This window comes from Labeo rohita, chromosome 18 (assembly GCF_022985175.1).
Source record: "Labeo rohita strain BAU-BD-2019 chromosome 18, IGBB_LRoh.1.0, whole genome shotgun sequence".
NCBI lineage: Eukaryota > Metazoa > Chordata > Actinopteri > Cypriniformes > Cyprinidae > Labeo > Labeo rohita.
Genome location: NC_066886.1, coordinates 25,130,576 through 25,153,263, shown reverse-complemented (window position 1 = coordinate 25,153,263; position 22,688 = coordinate 25,130,576). Strand labels below are relative to the sequence as shown.

Below are 22,688 nucleotides of genomic sequence, written 5' to 3'. Positions count from 1 at the left end.
CCTTGAGCGAGGCTATGAGAGCAATGACTATATCAATGAGCAGAGAAAGCCATCTGACGCTCAAACTATCGCCGCAGGCGTACGGACGCACTCCTCCAGGCCAAACTACTGTACAGACAGACTCAATGCATCCGCCAGATCAGGACAATCATCAATTTGCAGAAAGAAAGCAGCAGATGGTGAGGGAGGAAGAGTACATGAAAATGAAGCAACTCAGCAAGTACAAAGCGTTTCACAGAACACTACATTTTGGTTACAGGTCGGTAACACTTCGGTACCAAATGTACTGGTATAACAAAAAATACCGACTAAATAAAAGTTTTAGAAATGTTGTGAAACTCCTAGGTAAGTTTTAACAGCCTCAAAATGTCAGTAAAAAAGTGTTTATGATGCAACAACAAACCCAAACCAATCAGGGACCAATTAAAGGAGAAGTCCACTTCCAGAACAACAATTTACAGATAATGTACTCACCCCCTTGTCATCCAAGATGTTCATGTCTTTCTTTCTTCAGTCATAAAGAAACAGTGTTTTTTGAGAAAAACAAAAAAAACAAAAAAAAAACATTTCATCTTGTCCTGCTCTGCCTGAACTCTGTGTATTCTGGTTCAAGACAGTATATGTCGAAAAACTCTGATTGTATTTTCTCCCTCAACTTCAGAAATCATTTCAAAATCATCCAACATTGCTGCAGAAGCACCGACCCAGTCTTTGCAAAGTGAACATGCAAAGAAGATCAAACACCCTTAACAAAAAAGGTAAAAGAGCGATATAGGATGATTTTGAAGTTGAGGGAGAACATGAGATGGGCGTTTTTCGACATACCCTAACTGTCATGACCCGGAAAAAAAACAGAGGTCGGGAAACGCAAGACAAGACGAGCGTTTAACATGAAAAAGTTTCTAAATTGTATTATTTTTATGAAAATAACTGATCGGTTCGCTAGATAAGACCCTTCCTCAGCTGGGATCGTTTATAGCCGCATTTAGGATCGTTTGAAGCTGCATTTAAACTGCATTTTGGAAGTTCAAACTCGGGGCACCATACCAGTCCATTATACAGAGAAAAATGCTGAAATGTTTTCCTCAAAAAACATAATTTCTTTATGACTGAAGAAAGAAAGACATGAACATCTTGGATAACAAGAAGGTGAATACATTATCTGTAAATTGTTATTCTGGAAGTGTACTTCTTTAAGGTTTTAAAATGATTGGACTTTGGAAATTTTTAATGACTGCTAAACATTTTACGCAAGAAAAATTTAATTATTCATATTACTTCAACTACATTGTTATCAGTTTAACATTTTATGCTTGATACATAAATTTCTCACTTTCATCTAAGATATTAAAAATTGAAGAATGAGAGCTGCTAACAGGAGTCAGACATTTTAGCTTGATAAACAATATCAATGACATCTAAATAAAATTATGTAAATTGCATTTGAGAGTAATGTCATTTAGGTGTTCATTATCTATAGCAAAGGTTGAATTAACATTACTGTATATATGTTCATATGAAATGCACTAAATTAGTTCTGAAGAAATACAAAAAAATAATAATTAAAAAAAAAAAAACACACTCATATTAGGTACTACCAGTATTATTTTAGTATCCTTAAACAATGTTGTTTTTCATAATTATTTTTAAATATGTTGATATATTTTTTATTAATTTATATTTCAGTTTTATCAGTTTTAGTTTTTGTTATTTTAGGACAAGTTAAACTAACAAAATTTTAAGTTTATTTTAGTTTAGTTTAAAATTTAAAGTTTATTTAATGTTTTTGATTTCAAGTAATGGTTGTTTATTTATTTAGTGTTTATTAACTATGATAAGTCTTATCTTTTTCTCTTCTTTACTGGGTTTTTTGCCAGGTTGGATGTGCTAATGATGCTTATAAAATGGCAAAAGTTTGCACGCCAACAATTTCTTAATATTTTGCAATTAAATTCAAACACTTCTCGTATTAAGTATATGGGAAAAATGTGATCACATAGCCTTTTAGGACTATGTATTTACAACACACAATGTATTTGCTGGGAAGCTGTGATTTGTGTTCTCTCATTGAATCTTCATGTGCCAAACATCAGATCTTGAGGTAAAAACACCTGAAAACATTTACATTTGCATTCAGACATTTAGCAGACGCTTTTATCCAAAGCGACTTACAAAAGATGACAATGGAAAACATTCATTCGCACGCACCAACAGAGAGTTGTAATAGCTCCAAGTCCGTTAATAGTCAAATGAGAACGTGCAGACGCTAGAGCAGCATGTGGGATTCCCAGTCAACATGGCATGTCACGTCATCTGACACACGTCACATGTGAAATATTCATGAGAGCCCATTACCACAGACACACACACATCTCTCTCTCTCTGAGTCTTTGCCCTCAGCCTTTCTCTTTCTCTCTTCCTCTGACCCTCTTCACCTGCCTGCTTATTAAAATCTCATAGTATTAACTCTACTGCTCATGGCCAGGCTGAATAATTCAATCAGACTAAAGGAGTCAAATGAATCTTTAATGGCATTAAAGCCACAGGGGGAGCGGAGCTGGACTCTGCCAGCGTTTACTCTGGCCTTCACCTGAGGGGAGAGAAGCCTTCTTCTGCTCGACAGCCACAAACGCTCATCGAGACTCGCTTTTCGAGAGCTACAGATCGAGATGAGAGGACTAAAGATGGATTTAAGCTGAAAACGATCAAGTCTTAGTGCTAGAGTCCTATTATTATGCTCTTCACATTCGTTTCACATTTAACGTCACATTTCACCCAGTTGCATTAAATATCATAATTACTACAATACCATTAAGGTCATTAAGAGACTGAACCATGACTCTTTTTTGACTGTTGAGCCAGAGCCCAGAATAGCAAGCATTAATACAAGAGATATCTACCAAATAAAGTGAAATGGTAGAAATCGGCCCAGTTTAATGTATTGCATTATTCGCAGTGGAGACTTTCACATGCGTCATGTGACACACAACTACAGTTCTGCAACACTTCACAAATCATTTCTATTTAAAATAAATGTGGTTCCTGAAAAATAAAATGCATCACAGTTTTCACAAAAATATTCAGCAGCACAACTTTCATACACAGGTGCATCTCAATAAATTAGAATGCTGTGGAAAAGTTAATTTATTTCAGTAATTCAACTCAAATTGTGAAACTTGTGTATTAAATAAATTCAATACACACAAGAAAAAGCCTTCAAAATGGGCTCTCAGTTTGGTTCACTAGGCTACACAATCATGGGAAGGACTGCTGATCTGACAGTTGTCCAGAAGACAATCATTGACATCCTTCACAAGGAGGGTAAGCCACAAACATTCATTGCCAAAGAAGCTGGCTGTTCACAGAGTGCTGTATCCAAGCATTTTAACAAAAAGTTGAGTGAAAGGAAAAAGGAAAAAGATGCACAACCAACGAGAACCGCAGCCTTGAGAGGCTTGTCAAGCAAAATCGATTCAAGAATTTGGGTGAACTTCACAAGGAATGGACTGAGGCTGGGGTCAAGGCATCAAGAGCCACCACACACAGACGTGTCAAGGAATTTGAAGGAATTGTCGTATTCTTCTTGTTAAGCCACTCCTGAACCACAGACAACGTCAGAGGTGTCTCACCTGGGCTAAGGAGAAGAAGAAATGGCCTGTTGCCCAGTGGTCCAAAGTCCTCTTTTCAGATGAGAGCAATTTTTGTATTTCATTTGGAAACCAAGGTCCTAGAGTCTGGAGGAAGGGTGGAGAAGCTCATAGCCCAATCTGCTTGAAGTCCAGAGTTAAGTTTCCACAGTCTGTGGTGATTTGGGGTGCAATGTCATCTGCTGGTGTTGGTCCACTGCGTTTTTTGAAAACCAAAGTCACTGCCCCCGTTTACCAAGGAATTTTTTGGAGCACTTCATGCTTCCTTCTGCTGACCAGCTTTTTAAAGATGCTAATTTCATTTTCCAGCAGGATTTGGCACCTGCCCACACTGCAAACTCCAGCAAACTCACCAGACTATGGGGTATTGTCAAGAGGAAAACGAGAAACAAGAGACCAAAAAATGCAGATGAGCTGAATCCCACTGTCAAAGAAACCTTGGCTTCCATACCACCTCAGCAGTGCCACAGACTGATCACCTCCATGCCTGAGCACCTACCAAGTATTGAGCACATATACAGGAAATGAACATACTTTCCAGAAGGCCAACAATTCACTAAAAATGTTTTTTTTACTGGTCTTATGAAGTATTCTGATTTGTTGAGATAGTGAATCTGTGGGTTTTTGTTAAATGTGAGGCAAAATCATCACAATTAAAAGAGTTTTACAATTTGAGTTGAATTACTGAAATAAATGAAGTTTTCCACGACATTCTAATTTATTGAGATGCACCTGTACATTTCCACAAAATACATATATAAGTAACTGACCTGATTTGGCTTCTTCTAATTCTTTGGCTTCCTCGAGTTCTTTCGCTTCTTCCTCTGTAAAGAGAAAAACGGATGAGAAGGAATGAGTTTACAGTCTCCAAATACAAATGCAGTCACATTATGTACCTAAGGAGGCAAATGCACAAACATGCTGAGAAAAACGCAGATTAGGAATGGCTTAAATGTCTGAATTTGCCAAAATTGTTGAGAAAACCCATTTACAAAGATCAAGACTAGTCAAGCAAGTGTTCCAAAAAGATGCAGTGTGCTCTAAAATACAGCCAGATATGAAATCACACACTTTACAATGTAAAGGAGCTGCCATCACTTTGTCTACAGTCTACTGTTCAGTTAATAGGTTGGTTTAATCGAATCATGTTTTGTTTTTGTTGTTTTGGTTTGGTTTTTTAGTATAACATGCCCACTTTTTTCCCTTCACACAGTCAACCAGGGCAAAACTAGTTCAGTGCTGGCAAATAGATTATGTAGCCAAAAAACAGAAAATTATGACAAGATTAATATATTTTATTCACACAATCTAAATTTTATTTAGTTAGTTGTAATTTAAGGTTATGGAAAATGCAAGTTTTCAAGTGCATACAGTTGTTATTAATACTCTGATATATATATATATATATACATTTGAAGAGTCCCAATGTAAAAGCCTCTAAAAGCCATCTTGGTCAAAAATTAGATAACAACGCTGAGTGAATGCTCTCCACACATAGTATATGTTAATCAAGTACTTTCACTTCAAATGCGCTAAATCCCAGCCTCAACCCATTCAGAAGTACCACTACTTACATAGAAACCTAGTAGAAGAACCTATACATAGAAAGAAATGCTCATTTTAAACAAAACCGTCAGCCGTCAGATGTACATAGAGGCTTTTGAATATATATATATATATATATATATAATGATTATTATTATTATTATTATTAGTTTTAGTTTCAGTTAACTATAACAACCCTTGCTATGCATGGTATCAATAACATAATTTCTGCATTATGTGAAGAAAAAAAGCCACAGAAATGAACCATAAAATGAGTAAATATGTAAAAGAAATTTTAACGGAATAATAACGTTTTAATAATAAATATGAAACATAAATAAGCAGTATGCATGCTTTAACAGTATGCATCTAAAAGTACTAAATTGTCTGTGTCTGCAGCAATTTTGTGAGATGAATAAATGGAAACGTTTGGTCAAAAGTGAAGAGGAGTTGAATTAAATGGAGTCAGGAGTGAAGCAGGAAGCCAGAGATGAAATCAGAGAGCTGATTGTTGATTTCGCTGTGCGGTGGCTCTCCGGCCCCGTATCCTGAATAACAGCCCAATCTCAGGAGCTGCTCGCTCTAGTTAGGATCCACTCAAGCTCTCCACACACATTATGACAGCCAAGAAAAATGAGTTAGTGAGTGTTAGAGTCTAAGTGTGCCGTGAGTCTGAGGCGACGAGTGTCCAGACCAATCTCCTCCACTGAACCTGCAGCCACAGCGGAGCAGACAGCATCCATTATGCTGCATCTCCACACGCACGAACACATTCACTTCATCAGAAGCTCTTCGAACGCTCACACACGTAGCAGAGATCAGTTTGTTTAGTTAGTCTGAGTGCCGTTTCTGGCAATGTTTTATATAATATGAAATTTTAATATTATTGATATACAACGTTTTTTTAGTTCCATATAAAAAAAAAAAAAAAAAAAAAAAAAGATTAACGAGATTAAAATCATAATATTTCGAGAATAAAGTTGAAATTACGAGAATAATGTCAAAATATTACAAAAATAAAGTCAAAATATTAAAAAAAAAAAAAAAAAAAGTCAAAATTACGAGAATATATTTGTAGCAATTACGAAGTTAAAGTTATAATATTTTTAATCTAGCCTACTGCACATGCAAATGCCCCAGATTGAGAACACTGGAAGAAATACCAAAGTCTCAGCTTTTAAATCTTTCAGTATTATAGCGAAATATTATAGCGCTCTTTAATGTGGCATGACAGATCGCTGTATTGGCTTAAGTTTAAGCGGCATGTTAATCAGTCAACTTTTTTAATTACAGTAATGAGACATTTGTTTAATTAAATTAGCTGTTTGTTTTTTGTTTTTTTTTCATGCAGGGTTCCCACACCTTGGTTAACTTCAAATTCAAGGACATTCCAAGTCCAATACCCTCAAATTCAAGGACTTAATGTGGGGACACATTCAAGTGAGAGCAAGGTTACATTGTGTTACCTTGTAAGATACATTGATACAGTTTTCATGTGTCAAACACAACTATGCAAAAAATTGGCTATATGACAAAGATCTGATAATCTTTGTCGTGTTTCTACTTTGCATAAAACTGGAGAATGTTTGTCAGCACCGATAGCCTTGTGGGCAGCGCGCCGACATACAGTGCCATTGCGCTATGGGCGTCCCGTGTTTGAATCTCGACTCCTGGACCTTTCCCTATCCCCCTATCTCTCTCCCACTTCAGTTCTGATCTGTCCTGTTGTAATAAAAAGCAAAAAAAAAAAAAACCTGGAGAATATTTGGTACATCCTGTACTGTATTCTAAAATGATTTGAGATTAACTTTTGCATGAAATTTTATTGAAAAGAGCTTAGGCTCATGTAACATTAAGTTAACGTAACACGTAAAAACAAACAAAAAACAAAATGCACGTAACCAACGTAAATCAAACAACCTAGTATAGGCCACAAAGTTTAGCAGCCTGGAGGGAATAATATGGATTTTTTTTCAGAAAACTTCTTACACATAATAAATTCAAGCACTTTCAAGGACCTGTATCTATGTACGTTTATTTTCAAAACCTTTCCAGGGCCTTTATTTTTTTTTTTTTTTGTCAGATTCACAAACTTTCAAGGATTTCAAGGACCCGTGGGAACCCTGTATGCCTTCTGATGTTCTTTCACTTTTATATCTTGCTATAAGCTTGAAATAAATTTAGAAATTTATAATTTGTATTTCGTGATAAAATTGACAGAATTTGAAAGCTGAGCTGCGTTTTACTAAAGGCAACAAAGCACAAAATTTTTGCGATTAATGGGTGGCTGACGCACTGAAAATAATGAATGGAAGATGTTAAATATTATGTAATTTACTGTATTATACCGTGAATAAAACAGTTTGTGAATAGTCACTTAACGTTATATACCTCAGAAAAGGCAACAATATAAAGTATGTCAACAAGCTGAAGCCCACTTCAACCTTTAGAATGTTTTATTGTTGGTGTTAATTAAATACATGTGAGAAATGAAAGGTTGGATGCCACAGGCGTTTTTGCTAGGTGGTTAGTAGGTGGTGCAATTTTCACAAAGAAAACAGTATAATTTAATTTAACTGATTCACATGAATACAGCGATCTGTACATTAAAGAGCTTGAAAAACACATTATTGTAAGACACATTGTATGTATTTCGCTATAAAACTGATTTTGAAAGCTGAGACAATCGAAGACATTAAATATCATTTCCAAGCGTGAGTCTGACACATGGTATGATTTATTGCTAATAATCCCACATATATTTGTAGTGTATTAAAAATGGTTAAACAGGACATCTTGTGTCCCCCAAAGGAATGTCGACTGGATGTGTAGGCTGATTAAAAAAAGGTTCCTGTTTGGTCTGTTAATAAATATCATATTTTTTAATTTAAAGGGGACATTGGATGCAAAATTCACTTTTACGTGTTGCTTGAACATAAATGTGCATAAATGTTGCTTGAACAATAAATATTATAACTTTATTCTTGGAATTTCGACTTTATTCTCAAAATATTTCACTTTTATTCTCGTAGATATACTATTGTCATTTTTTTAAATTAGATTCAATTTTGATTTTATTTTCTGTTTTAATTTTAAATTTGCTTAAAATTTCAGCAATTTTGTTGTGTATATTCTATTAGTTTTAGTTTTTTGTTCATTTAGTTATTTTAGTACTTCAATTTAAACTAAACAAAAATGAAAACCCTTGGCAATAGCTGAAAAAAAAAACGTTTTTAAGCATTTTTTATTATTATTATTTATTTTCTGTTAATGTTATTGTTTATTTTATGTAAAGTAATGATTTTTTTTTTAATGGTTTTAGTGTATACAGCTATGGAAAACATTATAAATATATATATATATATATATATATATATATATATATATTACACATAAATATTTACATTTATTTCTATTTGCAAAAAAATCTAAAATGATCATTTAGATTTTTTTAGTCTCTTATATATATATATATATAAATAATTGTATCTATTTTATATAATTATATAAATTTGTATTTATTAATTAATAAATTAATTTATTAATAAATGTTCTAATAAACCAAGCTGTATAACATATGCTAAATTAAGCTGCAAAGTATTTGTGCAGTTTTAGCCGTGAAAAACTGAAAAAGCTGTCGACTAAAACCTGATGACATGTTGCAACAGGAGCAAGTTCTTAAACAACAACCAGACATGAAAAGTCGAATTACACTACCAAATTTCAGCTCAAAAGCCTCGTGACTGATGGGAGACAAGAACAACAGGAGTGGAGTGGGTAAGCGGAGTATGTGACTCACTCAACAACTCAATTACTTCAACAGGTTGCTGACCCGTTCACTGAATCTTATTCCAGAATTCCTGCACGGGTTACTAGAGAAAGAGCAGCTGATTTGCTCTGGACTCTCTCAGACCGATATGCCCGTCTGTTCATTCCATTCCATTTCACTGTTTGCTACGGTTATACAGCCAGATATTTACTCTTTCTCTCACTCTCTGTCTTCCAGTTGCAGATGTATTTTTAAAAGCCCAGGGGTCCTGTGCAGCACTGCAATGACCTTTATTTAAATGTCTCCTGCACTACACACAGAACTCATTACAGCTCGGTGACACCAGCCTCTCATTCTCACCAAAGCATTGTTCTTTCCTTCGCATGACTGCTAAATCTATCTCCATCTCTGCCGGTGCTTCTCCTCCACCCATCAGTCTTTCTTCCTGTCATTTCAACCTCCAAGTTCTGCGCTCCCTAGTTACACGGCACAACTAATTATCTCGCGGCGCTAATGAACTTCCAGCAGCACTGGAGGAGAGTGGGGTTTTGGCAGTACAAGACTCCGGCTTTAGCATTCAGTTCAGAGCGGCGGACGCGTCAACGATCACCCGCGGCGCCGCTCTAGTCACTCTAAACTGAGCCACACCAGAAAAACAACAAACTGTGTGCAATGCGTGAGTTTGTACATTATTATCTTCACACAATGTTTTGATGCCATGGACCCCAAACATATGTATATATAAAGATCATGTGAACAAGTCAGAGGGCTATTGGAGAAATGTTATGTGGACGGATGAAACCAAAATTAAACTTTTTGGGTTTAAATGAGAAGTGTTATGTTTGGAAAATGAAAAACACCTCATTCCAGCATAAGAGCCTTATTCCATCTGTGAAACATGGTGGTGGTAGTACCATGGTTTGGGCCCGCTTTGCTGCATCTTGGCCAGAATGGCTTGCCATCGTTGATGGAACAATGAATTCTGAATTATACAAGCAAATTTTAAAGGAAAATGTCAGAGCATCTGTCTGAGAACTGAATCTTAGAAGAAAGTGGGTCATGTAGAGACAACGACCACAAGCACACACAAGTCATTCTACCGAAAAATGGTTAAAGAAGAACAAGGTTAATGATTTGGAATGCCTGAGTCAAAGTCCAAACCTTAATCCAATTGAAATGTTGTGGAAGGACCTGAAGCAAGCAGTTCATAGGAGGAAACCCACCAATATCACAGGGTTCAAGTGTTTCTTTACTGAAGAATGGCCTAATCTACTACAAGCTGTTGTGCAGGACTGATCAGCGGTTACAAAATACATTACCTGTAGTTATTGCTTCAAAAAGGGATCACACCAGATACTGAAAGCACATACTTTTGCAACTCGCAAATATTTAACACTGGATCATGTTTCTCAGTAAATAAATGACAAAGTATATTTTTGGTCTCATTTGTTTGATTGGGTTCTCTTTGTCAACTTTCAGGATTTGTGCGAAAATCTGATGGTGTATAAAATTCTTTCAAGCAGCACTGTATATATATATATATATATATATATATATATATATATATATTTATTGCTAAGTTGGTATTATATCCTTTTTATAATCACCATTATAGTACTGTTAGATGGATACAAATCATGAGAAACAAACTATGGCTGTATTCAATATAAAATAGCTGTTGATTAATCTCATGACTTCATTCAATTTTTTTTGTTGTTGTTATTATTATATATATTTATCAGTCAATCTATGATCTAATGTATCAAGGCTAGGGCTGTGATGGTGGCAGATTTTTTCCACCGTGGTGGTAATGGACCAACTACCGTCGGTGGCACGGTGTTGATATATATTTTTGAAACATAACAAACGTGTGTGTTTATTTTAGCCTACAAATATTTGTTGCATACATTCGTAACAACCTCGCCCAACCCTTGTCCGATGGCTCATCAAAATTACCGGCCCGAGTCCGACTGGAGTCCGAGTCTTTTTTCTCTCTTTCCCATTACACTGTTGCATCCATTAAAATAGTTCAGTTCTGTTTTTAATAGGAACGTGGTTATATTTCTTTTCGTTTCTTTATAAAGTTACTTTAGAAATGTGTTTGGAACATTTTTGTTTGTTAAATTAAGATTTTTGCCCTTACGAAATTAATACTGTAACGTAACGACCAAGCGGCCAGAGGCAGGCAGTGAGTTGATCACAGCCTATGTTTGATCAATTTTGCCTTCTCAAGTCATCACGACTTGAAATAAAATTTTGTTTTGTTTGTTGGTGAGTGGAAGCTAAATGCGTTTTGCAGGACATGGAGGCGCCAGCACAATTACTTGGAAAAAAAATGTAAATACGCCATAATCTATGCTCATAAAGGTAAGCATAATATATCATCCGGAACTGTAAAGAGTGTAATATTATTTGCGTGCACTCACAATATTAACAAAATGTTGTGCTTTTATAAGAATAAAGAATACAAACAAGATGGGCATTCTGATGTCTCGGTATTGAACAGGAGCGCTGCACAAAAATGAAACGAAACTCAGCAAATTCTTGCCTTACAGATAAATATAGTAATTATAAAATAGCTGTTGATTAATCTCATGACTTCATTCAACTTTTTTTTGTTATTATTATATATATTTATCAGTCAATCTATGATCTAATGTAGGCTAGGGCTGTGACGGTGGCAGATTTTTTCCACTGCGGTGGTAATGGACCAACTACCATTGGTGGCGCGGTGTTGATATATAATTTTGAAACATAACAAACGTGCGTGTTTATTTCAGCCTACAAAACACTAAAGTAAATATCAAATAAATTATACATTTTAATAAGAAAGTAGCCAAAATAAGAACGGTAAATACTGAACAAACATTCGTTGCATAAATTCGTAACAACCTCGCCCAACCCTTGTCCGACGGCTCATCAAAATTACACGGTTGCATCCATTAAAATAGCTCATTTTTTTTTGTAATAGGAACGTGGTTATATTTCTTTTTGTTTCTTTATAAAGTTACTTTAGAAATGTTTGGAACATTTTTGTTTGTTAAATTAAGATTTTTGCCCTTACGAAATTAAGACTGTAACGTAACGACCAAGCGGCCAGAGGCAGGCAGAGTTGATCACAGCCTATGTTTGATTCATTTTGCCTTCTCAAGTCATCAGGACTTGCCTAAAATAAAATTTTGTTTTGTTTGTTGGAGAGTGGAAGCTAAATGCTCTTTGCAGGACATGGAGGCGCCAGCGCAATCACTTGCAAAAAAAAATTTAAATACGCCGTAATTTTTGCTCATAAAGGTAAGCATAATATATCATCCGGAATTGTAAAGAGTGTAATATTATTTGCGTGCACTCACAATATAAAAAAAATGTTGTGCTTTTGTAAAAATAAAGAAAACAAAAAAGATGCGCTTTCTGATGTCTCTGTGTTGAACAGGAGCGCTGCACAAAAATGAAACGAAACTCAGCAAAATCTTGCCTTACAGATAAATATAGTAATTACTTTTCCCAGAGTTTTGCACGCTTTAGCCTATTGTGTGCGTATGAACGTGGATCTCTTCCAGCAGCTGCGAAGGCACTTGCGCTTGTTGCTGTTGCCGACGAGGACACTAAACACTCGGCCACGGCAGAATAATTGTTGTAGAAACACTGTATTTTATGCTTGTTATAGATTTGATTGTGTGACATCACGTGCAGCACTGCCGGTGGCAACTGACCATCGTGGTGTCAACCGTCGGCCGCGATGGTGCGGTTGTTATTGCAATCGACCCAGCTCTAATCAAGGCCATGACAGACCAGGCAGAAACTCAACAGCACACATCTAAGTGAACATGTTAAGAGTGGATCAGGATCCAGAGATGCAGACTATTATTATCTAATATGTTGATAAGAAAGTTGTCCGATTCTCACCGGCTCTCATCTCCTCACAGCTCTCTTTGATCTTCCTGCGGCAGACGGCGGCCAGAGCGACTAGCAGAGCCAACAAACACACGGCCAGAGCCACAGTCAGCCACAGTGCCAGCGGAGGAAACACCAGACCCTGAGCTGCAGAAGGAGAGACAGACAGACATCATCAGCATCATCAGCAAACACTTTAACACCAATATCAAACAATCACAGACTGATATTGTGGAAGGGATAAAACCGTTTTTTATTCAGAACCACTGCACATGCATATCATGTCATTTATTTACGACATTTGTTTAATCCAACATCAAGTACTATCAAGTACTTCAATAATATCAGAGATTTCAGTACCAATCAAATATTGCAATTAGGTGGATTTTAATTTCTGAGGATAAAACAGGTAATAATGGCTATTTAATTTTGTTTTAAAGACATTGTAGTTAACATTTTAAAGTTTAACTAAACATAAAATGACCAGGGTTTCCTTTTATCATTTAGCAACAGCAATTACAGAGCATATTCAATCTTTTAGCAACTTTTAATTTTAATAAATTTGAGTGGAATGCCACACAAACCCATTATTTTAAATGTCACATTAGCTTCATACCATATTGTTCCGAATTTAAAATAAGTGTTATTTTATAATATAATATAAGTGGGTTTTTTTTTACCCTTGGAAATACATATAAAAAATGGGCAGATTATATTCAGAGTCTAGACTTTCACATGCCAGTAATACACCCGCAAAAATAAGTGATGCCAAATACGTGTAAAACAAGTGTGCCCCCTGGACTGAAGTGACCCGTTTATTGCACTACTGTGCTATGCCATCAGTGCTTCTCAAATATTTTGAAGGATGTACATGAACCTATTGACACTTTCGTCAAACGTGCCAGAGAAAAATGCGCTGTTGTCATGCAGTATCTGTGGTCAAATAAGATTTTGTCGGACTATATGTCATTGTCATTATTCTAAACATTATTTTCGTAACTTGTTATAAAACAAAAAAACTCTCTATCACCTCAGAAAAACAAACTTTCCTGTTCTGTCAGCCGTTACACTGTGCTTGTTGTGTGCACTCTTCAAATGTATGCTAATGCGGTAGCGCACTGTACATCACTTCATTATAAATAAAGCTCAAAAGAAAGTACGAACTTGCAATGTTGTTATGTTGGTGAATTATGGAACTACCAAAAGGTACCAATACATTATGTAACTAGGACTAGCTGGGAAGAATGTGCATGCAGGAATGATGTCCATTTTCATTAACCAAGAGCAGTTTCCATGTTTTATTAACAGTTCATGTTAGAATTATTTGTATTTATTTTGTATATTACATTTATTTTGTATATTTTTTAAATGTGGTGGCTTATACCAACTTTTTTAATGTTATTGTATAAACCAAAATTAGTTTGATATGCTATGTCAATATTTTTGTTAAGTTAATTTGCTTTTTTAAATAAATGTAATTTTATAGGCTTATAAAATTGTCTTCAGAAAAGCTTTTTGGCAATGGTACATACAGAAAAAGGGGGTTGTCTTATATTCGGAACAATATGCTTTGTGCGAATGATGCTCCGATTCTGTCTGTGACACAAACTCTATTAAACAGAGGTTTGTTGTAAAAATGGTACTGCAATAACAGGGTCATTCCATGAAACCGGTGCCTTGTCCACTTGGAAAGAGTGAAAAATAAAATAAGTTTAATCAATATTTTTAAATATCCATGAAATGAAGACACCTTAAAATGACAGTTGTATTGAAATTGTATTGTGCCATCTCAGGCTATGTAATTGATTATTTTATGACTTTTTTTTACATCATGTTTTGGTATTTCTGTCAACACAAGTGTTACTACATACTATAGTTTAATTAGAACTCACATGTCACTGAATGATATAGGCATAAGCTCTATAATATACCGAGGGTCCGCGGCTTGATGTCCCCCGCTCGATGTCCCCCCGATGTGTTCTATAATAGAATTATAGAATATTATAGAGGAGTGAAAGAAAAATGCTTGTGTTTTAAGTGAATCCTGGTTGAGAGATGATGTAACCTCCTAGAAATTATGTCACTTAAATGTACATTTTACAATGGTTTTTTGATAAGTGTAACAGGGCTGATATGAAATCAGGTGACACCAATCAAATGATTTATATTTTATAGAAAAAAAAAGCATACTTTGAATGCCAAAAACATTGCCAAAACATTGAGACTATATTTAGAACAATATGCAAATGTGATTTTTTTTTAATATCATTTTGCCTTTATTTTGCAAATTAAAAGTCCTTCTGAAAAGAAAAATCATAGTGAGGGATGAGCCAAAAACCTAACCCTTACCAGCATAAATGCAATTTAAATTATTTTAAATAACATTTAATTGACTTTATGCAATATTGATGAAAGCTACATAGTATTGTTATGTTTTTGTAATCGCACATTTATTTGTTGTTATATTAAATCTATGTTTGATTATTTCTTAGAGATGCAAAAGGCACCGATTTTGTGGAATGACCCAACAGCAGAAACCATTGTTTTTAATTATTTATTGAATAAATGAATAAATAGAATCTAATTAAGATAAAAAAAGAAATCAGTAAACTTAGAAATAATAATCTTTATATATATATATATATATATATATATATATATATTATGCCCCTTTTTACAAGATGTAATATAAGTCTCAGGTGTCCCCAGAATGTGTCTGTGAATGTTCAGTTCAATATACCCCACAGATCATGTATTATATCATTTTGAAAATGCCTATTTTGAGTGAAAGCAGAAACACGCTGTTTTCATGCATGTCCCTTTAAATGCAAATGAGCTGGTGCTCCCTGCCCCCTTTTCCAGAGTAGGGCTGCCATTACAGCTTGTGCCTCAGATTCTCGGCCAGAAACATATGTTTGGTTTTGATTATCATGTCTATCGGGCTGAAATCATGCGTTTTCAAGCCATATCAGTTTAAACTTCTGATACACAGTTTTCAGAGAGAACACATCCGACATACACGCACAGAAAGCGGTTGTCACACGGCATGTGAGTACTAAACTAAGTTCTCTTACACACACAAGTTTATGTTAAAAACACGCATAAGTTACAAAAACACACTCGGTTATGTCCATATCCATGTAAGTTAAACAGCTGGGAAATAAGCCACATTAGTCTTTCCTATTCATTAAATAAACCGTGGCGGCCCTTATAAAAGGACTTTAACGTTGTTTCGTGTCATTGCTTTGGCCAAGTATCCATCAAACGGACTAAAACCGAAAGCGTTTGCGCTGTTTGGTTTGTTACAAAGTGAAGCACGCACTTCATTCAGGCGATCGGCTAGTGATCTGCTGTTTGCTCCTTTGTCCTTTGTCCGGCTCCTTTGATTGACAGTGAATGCGGTAAACATTGTTTTTGAATGTGCTGTGAGGTAAGCACATGTTTGGGAGCGCAATGGGCACTATTTACACTTTGTTTTCACAACAGCATAATTTTCAACATTTTAATAGGCGAATATATTTACAGTATTTTACTAAATTTGTAATGGGATGCGCCTGTAAACATGTCTTCATTAAAGCTGAAGTTTCCCACCAAAATAAAAGCTCAACTGCAGTTTCTGCCAACATAAAAGGTAGGGACTAAAATTAACAGACATAATACTGAACAGGCAGAGCAAGATCACTGTTTTTTATTTATTTATTTATTTATGTATAAAATTATAAATACTGGGGTGGGGAGCTATATGAATGTATTTCTGAAGGGAACTGACTTAAGAGAAATTTTGATGGCACTTTTCCCTCTTATCACTGTTATTCCATAAGCGCCACCTGCTGTCAGACAGTGAAACTCAGCCTGTCTACTGTTTTTGTTTTATGCAGGTTATAGCATAATTTCACAAAACTAAACTCACAAAACTAAAGTCATTCTGACTTTGCTTTAAATGTTTAAATGATAAAATCACATAAACAACAACAACAACAAAAAAACTGCTCATGCTACTTTGTTTTGTATTGTGATTGGTTCTAATTTCAAATGGCTTTTTTTTTTTTTTATTAAATATGTTTAGTTGTTGTAAGTAGCCCCCACACCCCCCAGACTGTGGGTGTAATAAGGATGCATTTCTTACTTGAATGCTGCTTTTAAATGCTCTGGTGTGAAGATAAACATGGCGAACTATGTGCAGCTCACTCAGGGCAGGGTCTCTGCTAATACAGCAGTGTCTGTCAACAGTTGTCAACAGGGGTTTGTAAAAGATTACATCACATTTTACGGATTCTGTGGATTCAGATCGGCTTGCTCTGAGAAACTACTTATGATTTATGGGGATTTAAAAAAAAAAAGAGCGGGTCTATTTTTATCATTATAGGGTGGTTATGTACACACACTGCCAACACACATTTATGTTCAAACATGTAAAAGCGAATTTTGCATAACAGGTGCCATTTAAAGTATAGTAAGAGTAATTGATCACCAAAGGCCTGATCCCATCCTTCCCATCTGATTCCTATGGAATCTCCTTCTGGTATAGAGTGCCACAGTGATTTCTGTCCTCTTTACAGGCTCACAGATGACTGTCTACAGAATGTGATGCTTTTTATTTGATTGTTCAAATTAGCTTCATTAGCAGCTGCTATAATTTCAGCTCTCAGTGTGGACCACCAGCCATCAGATCGCGAAGGACAAATAAACCACGCCTTATGTGAATTCTGGCTCTGGACGGCCCAGGAAAGTAAACTGGACAGCGATACAGCGAGAGAGAGAGAGAGAGAGAGAGAGAGAGAGAGAGAGAGATATTGCAGCCTCCAGATTTCCCAAAGGCATTAATGTGAAGGAGAAAACAGACAGAAGAGCTAAACAGCAGTGAGACGCTGCCAGCGCAAACACAATATGGCGCCGCACTTCACAGATAATTGAAAAACAAAGTCAAAAAATGAGCTGGTGTATGGTGGGAAAATGACAAATCACCTGGAGCATTGGAGCCACAGCGCGAAGGACGGGACGATAACGCAGAGCCAAAAACAGGTCAGGATGCATCACTGTTCCCTTTCTGTGGTGATAAAAGCAAGGGAGTGCCCAGTGTGAACAAACACAAATAAATGGTTCATTTAGAAGGGAATCAGAGCTTTGGCTGGCAGCGTTGTGGCTCCTCATTAGCTCCTTTTTATCAGCAGGGTTCAGAATCTACCACGGTAAATGCTTTCAGGCCCATGTGTATGACCAGCCCGGTATGTTTTCTTACTTTACTAAACTAAACTAAACTAAACTAAACTAAACTAACATAACATAAAATAAAATAAAATAAAATAAATAAAATAAAATAAAATAAAATAAAATAAAATAAAATAAAATAAAATAAAATAAAATAAAATAAAATAATTTTAAAAAATACAATAAAAAAATTAAACAAAATAAAAAAAAATTCAATGAAATAAAAAATAAAAAGACAAAATAAATTTAGATTAAAATTAAATGAAATAAAAATAAAATAAAATGCTGAAATAAAAAACAAAATGAAGAAAAAATGAAGAATTGAATTAAAATACAAAAGACAAAGTAAAACAAATAAATAAGACTAAATTAATTTAAATAAAACAAGACTAAATGATATAAAAATAAATAAAATAAAAAAGAACAATAAGAAAAAAAATAATTACAAAAAATTAAATATAAAAAATACAATAAAATAATAAAAATACAAATGAAATTAAACAAAAATGAATTTTAGACAAAATCAATTAAAATAAAATGGAATAGAAAATAAAGTCAACCTAACTAAAATAAAAATAAAATAAAACAAAATAAATACTTGATTTGGCACAAGACAGTAAAAACAGCAGGATACTGCAAACTGCCCAAAAACACTGGTCTAATGCTAGAAACAAACAAACAAAAAAACATAAATAAATAATAATAATAAAAAAAATAAAAAATAAATAAGCTGATCATGGCCAGCTATCAGTCACATTAAAAGCAGCCTTTCTTATATCTCCACTGATGGCTCTTGAACTTCTAGGTGGGCGACTGTGAAAATAATGAGCATAAAATATATATATATATATATATATATACACAACATCTTGAGCCAAAAGATAAAAATAGGCTTGACACAAATGTGATGCAGTAATTCCGTATGCTTAGAAATCAATGCTACAGCTGGTAGTTTATTAATGTCTTTGAGTGTTATCCATGTAAGTATCAGCTCAAACATGCCATGTTCCAAAAAAGTCAATAACATAGCAAAGCACTGCAAAATCTGGCTTTATTTCCCCTGGCAACTTGCAGACAGGCACAAAGATGATGTGCACCGGACGACAACTGACAGAGGATATATATCGATGTATTGACACGACCCCTGAGAAAGAAAAAGCCAGAGATAATGGCGGCCAGATTTGTTATCATTTGTAGAAGTGCAGAGAAAGCTCCTAAAGAACACTGACTTCTAGGGCACAAACAGAACTACACTCTGGATATGTTTAAAAATTTCTTGTAAAGGTTAATAAGACAGCTGATTAAATTCACTGCTATTTATTTCTTTATGTTTGGGCCATACAAGCAGAACATGGTAAAAGTGTGATGTGCTCTTGCTTACAGACCTCATGGAGACTAATCAGTCTCGCTCACACTCATTAACGAAGGTCAGAGAAAGTTTAAATCATACAAAATTACACCCGCAGATGCTTATAACATTTTTGAACCATAACGATCCAATTTATCTCAGTCTCTGATGAACAGAGGTAAAACATCACGTTGTTAGAGAAAAAATTAGGACAAAATTGACCTATCATATTCATATAACTTTTTTCAACCTCACAGTGTCTCAGATTGTAGGTAATGAAATTATGTAAACCTCTATGATCTTCTATGACAAAATAAAATAAAATAAAATAAAATCTTCTATTATATAAAATTAAATTAAATTAAATTACATTAAATTACATTATAAAATAAATTAAACAAGATTATTTTTTAGTGGTGTCAAAATAACGTGTTAATGCACTCGATAATTTTTTTTCATTTCAACGCGTTAAAAAATATTTAACGCAATTAATGCAGGGGCGGTGCTAGGTTTTAAGCTTTATCTTTATTTCATTTAGAATTTAGTATTTAATAACTTTACTAAATTAGGCTGTATTTTCTTGCTGAAGGACACAGCTATAGGACATTTATTATAATGGGTTTGTGTGAAGATTGTTTTAAGTTCACTTAATTTAGAAGTTATTTTTTAAATGTTAAAGTGATAGCTCTCAATTGTCAATGGTTAAGTATTAGGGAAAAAAGACAGTTGGTATCAGTGATACTTGCCTTCAGTCATAAAGATGGCATTAAACAATTATTAAAAATATACTTCATGTTGTTTCTAGATTAATGTGAAGATTTAATGTGAAATTATTGCAATATAAAAGTATAATTAAAAACTTTAATGTCAAGTGGGATCTTAATCATGATTAATTTCAGAAAAAAATGTGCGATTGTTTTTTTTTTAATCGATTGACGCAACTATTATTTTTACATTATTATTAAACAAGTTATTTATGTATCAACCCATATAGGCAATATGTTACTCTTACTATTTATTTACAAAAATTAGGTTACAATTTTTCCATGTATGGATATCTATCTAATCCATATAGCTGAATTCCCGCTCTCTCTCTCTCTCTCTCTCTGGCTGAAGGTGGCCTGATGAAGATAAATGTTGTAAAAGTCTAGCATTTCAGCACTGTTGTCCCTTAAGGCCTGTAGGCTCATATTTCTCTCTTACTATTGTTTGATGATGTGATTTTGTTTCCCTCTGTTATAGATATATCCCAAATGTCTCTCATCACCCATCATCTTCCTCCGAAAGCCCTTATTCATCTCTTTCTATCCTGCTCTTTTTCTCAGTTGCCAAAGACACACAAGGACGTACGTACATCTTGGCTCTCACCTCCAACACTTTCTCAAGTGCCTGGATTCTGCAGACCAGACGCATACGAGGATTTTATATTGCTTACATTTTGAACAATATGTTCCAGCACTGCAGTTTGGACACAAAACAGGCATATTATGGCACTGAATAGAGTTCAGAATTCACCCTTACGGAAGTATTTTTTTGTATTTTTGTGCTCTATAGGGACTGTAAAATATCAAGAACAAAGATGAGACAAAAATAATGTATTGCAAATTGTAGGTAGTGGACTTATATGTGACCCCGAACCACAAAACCAGTCTTAAGTCACTGGGGTATATTTGTAGCAATAGCCAAAAATACACTGTATGGGTCAAAATTATTGATTTTTATTTTATGCCAAAAATCATTAGGAAATTAAGTAAAGATCATGCTCCATGAAGATATTTTGTAAATTTCCTACTTTAAATATATCAAAACTTAATTTTTGATTAGTAATATGCATTGTTATGAACTTCATTTGGACAACTTTAAAGGCAATTTTCTCAATATTTAGATTTTTTTGCACCCTCAGATTCCAGATATTAAAATAGTTGTATCTCGGCCGAATATGGTAGTATCCTACCATAACAAACCATACATCAATGGAAAGCTTATTTACTCAGCTTTCAGATTATGTATTAATCTCAATTTTGATACCCTTATGACTGGTTTTGTGGTCCAGTGTCACATATATAACCTTCTATGATCTTGAACGGCCAAACAAATGCCACTGGGAAAAAAAAATAAAATAAAATAAAATAAAATAAAATAAAAATACAATGAAATAAAATATAATAAAATAAAATACATTTAGTAAAATTAAAAATGAAATTAGAATAGAATAAATAAAAGCCTCAGAGCTCAAAGTAGGTGAATCTTGAAAGTTTTATATGTTATCGTTATAAACTCAATTACTTTATGGCAGTGGTTCTCAAACATTTTACAGTGGCATACCCCCTGGGGCATTTAACATTCTTCTGAGTACCCCCACTTAGACTACAGTCACACCTTTTCCATGAAGGGATACCCTTTAAACCCTTAAATTGATTTACAGGTGCAAGTTTTTTCTAGACTTATTAACTGTATGTCATCTTTTATGCCATACTCTTAACATTCTATTAAGTGTATTATTAATATACTAAAGAAAGCAAAAAATGATGGCAAAATTAAATGAGAATTGTAGATTTAAACTGAAATCGCCAGTAGGTGGCGGCAAGTCACTGTCTTAATGAGCAAGGCGTCAGCCTTTCAGTCATTCATTCAGTAAGGAAGTGGCTGTAGTTATGAATGGGATGTTAACTGACTCTCCGAATCGATAAAGCTGCAGATTTCTTCACTATCGAAACACCCTTGTTTTAAACCTTGGATTTCATTGGAACTATTGTTTTGATGTAAAATATAAAATGTAGGCAACATTTAAAATGTAAACTGTTCACTTAATATTACCTTTTTGTTGAACTGTTATATAAAATCAACATTTGCAATTGTTTGGACATTCGGAGAAAATTGCGTTCTTGCTCGTATTTTAAACATGAAAAACAATAACTACAGGCATGTTTCTGTATCGAAGAGAGTTTCTTAAATCAATCTCTATTTACAGTCTGTGTCAGTATTTGTTCTTCATGGTATTAAGTGCTACAAATCTACTTTAAATATATAATGAACAGCAGCACGATTTGCTAAAGAAGCTTACTTTGCGGGCAACCTATCATACGCATGCTACTGGTGTGGATGCAGTCAGTTTTGACCACAAAAGATGAGGTAATTTGATATAATTTGACCGTTTACGGCACTCCAATTTTCCTGTTTTATAAAAGCGATATTTTGTTTGCCAGAAATACATGCCCATTTTAATGTTACTTTAAATTGGGGTAGAATTAAATGAATGGCGAAGCTCAGCATTTTGTTC

At 34.5% G+C, this 22,688-nt stretch overlaps 1 protein-coding gene across 2 annotated transcripts in view; it reads right to left on the bottom strand.

Moving 5' to 3' along the window:
- cd276 (CD276 molecule) overlaps positions 1-22,688 on the bottom strand; it is a 125,256-nt gene that overhangs the window by 43,997 nt on the left and 58,571 nt on the right. For both annotated transcript variants that reach the window (XM_051135252.1, XM_051135253.1), the window contains exons 5-6: positions 12,865-12,999; positions 4,418-4,471 (exon numbers count right to left, since the gene is read on the bottom strand). In XM_051135252.1, coding sequence (XP_050991209.1) covers positions 4,418-4,471; positions 12,865-12,999 — 189 coding nt within the window. The remainder of the gene's footprint in view (positions 1-4,417; positions 4,472-12,864; positions 13,000-22,688) is intronic.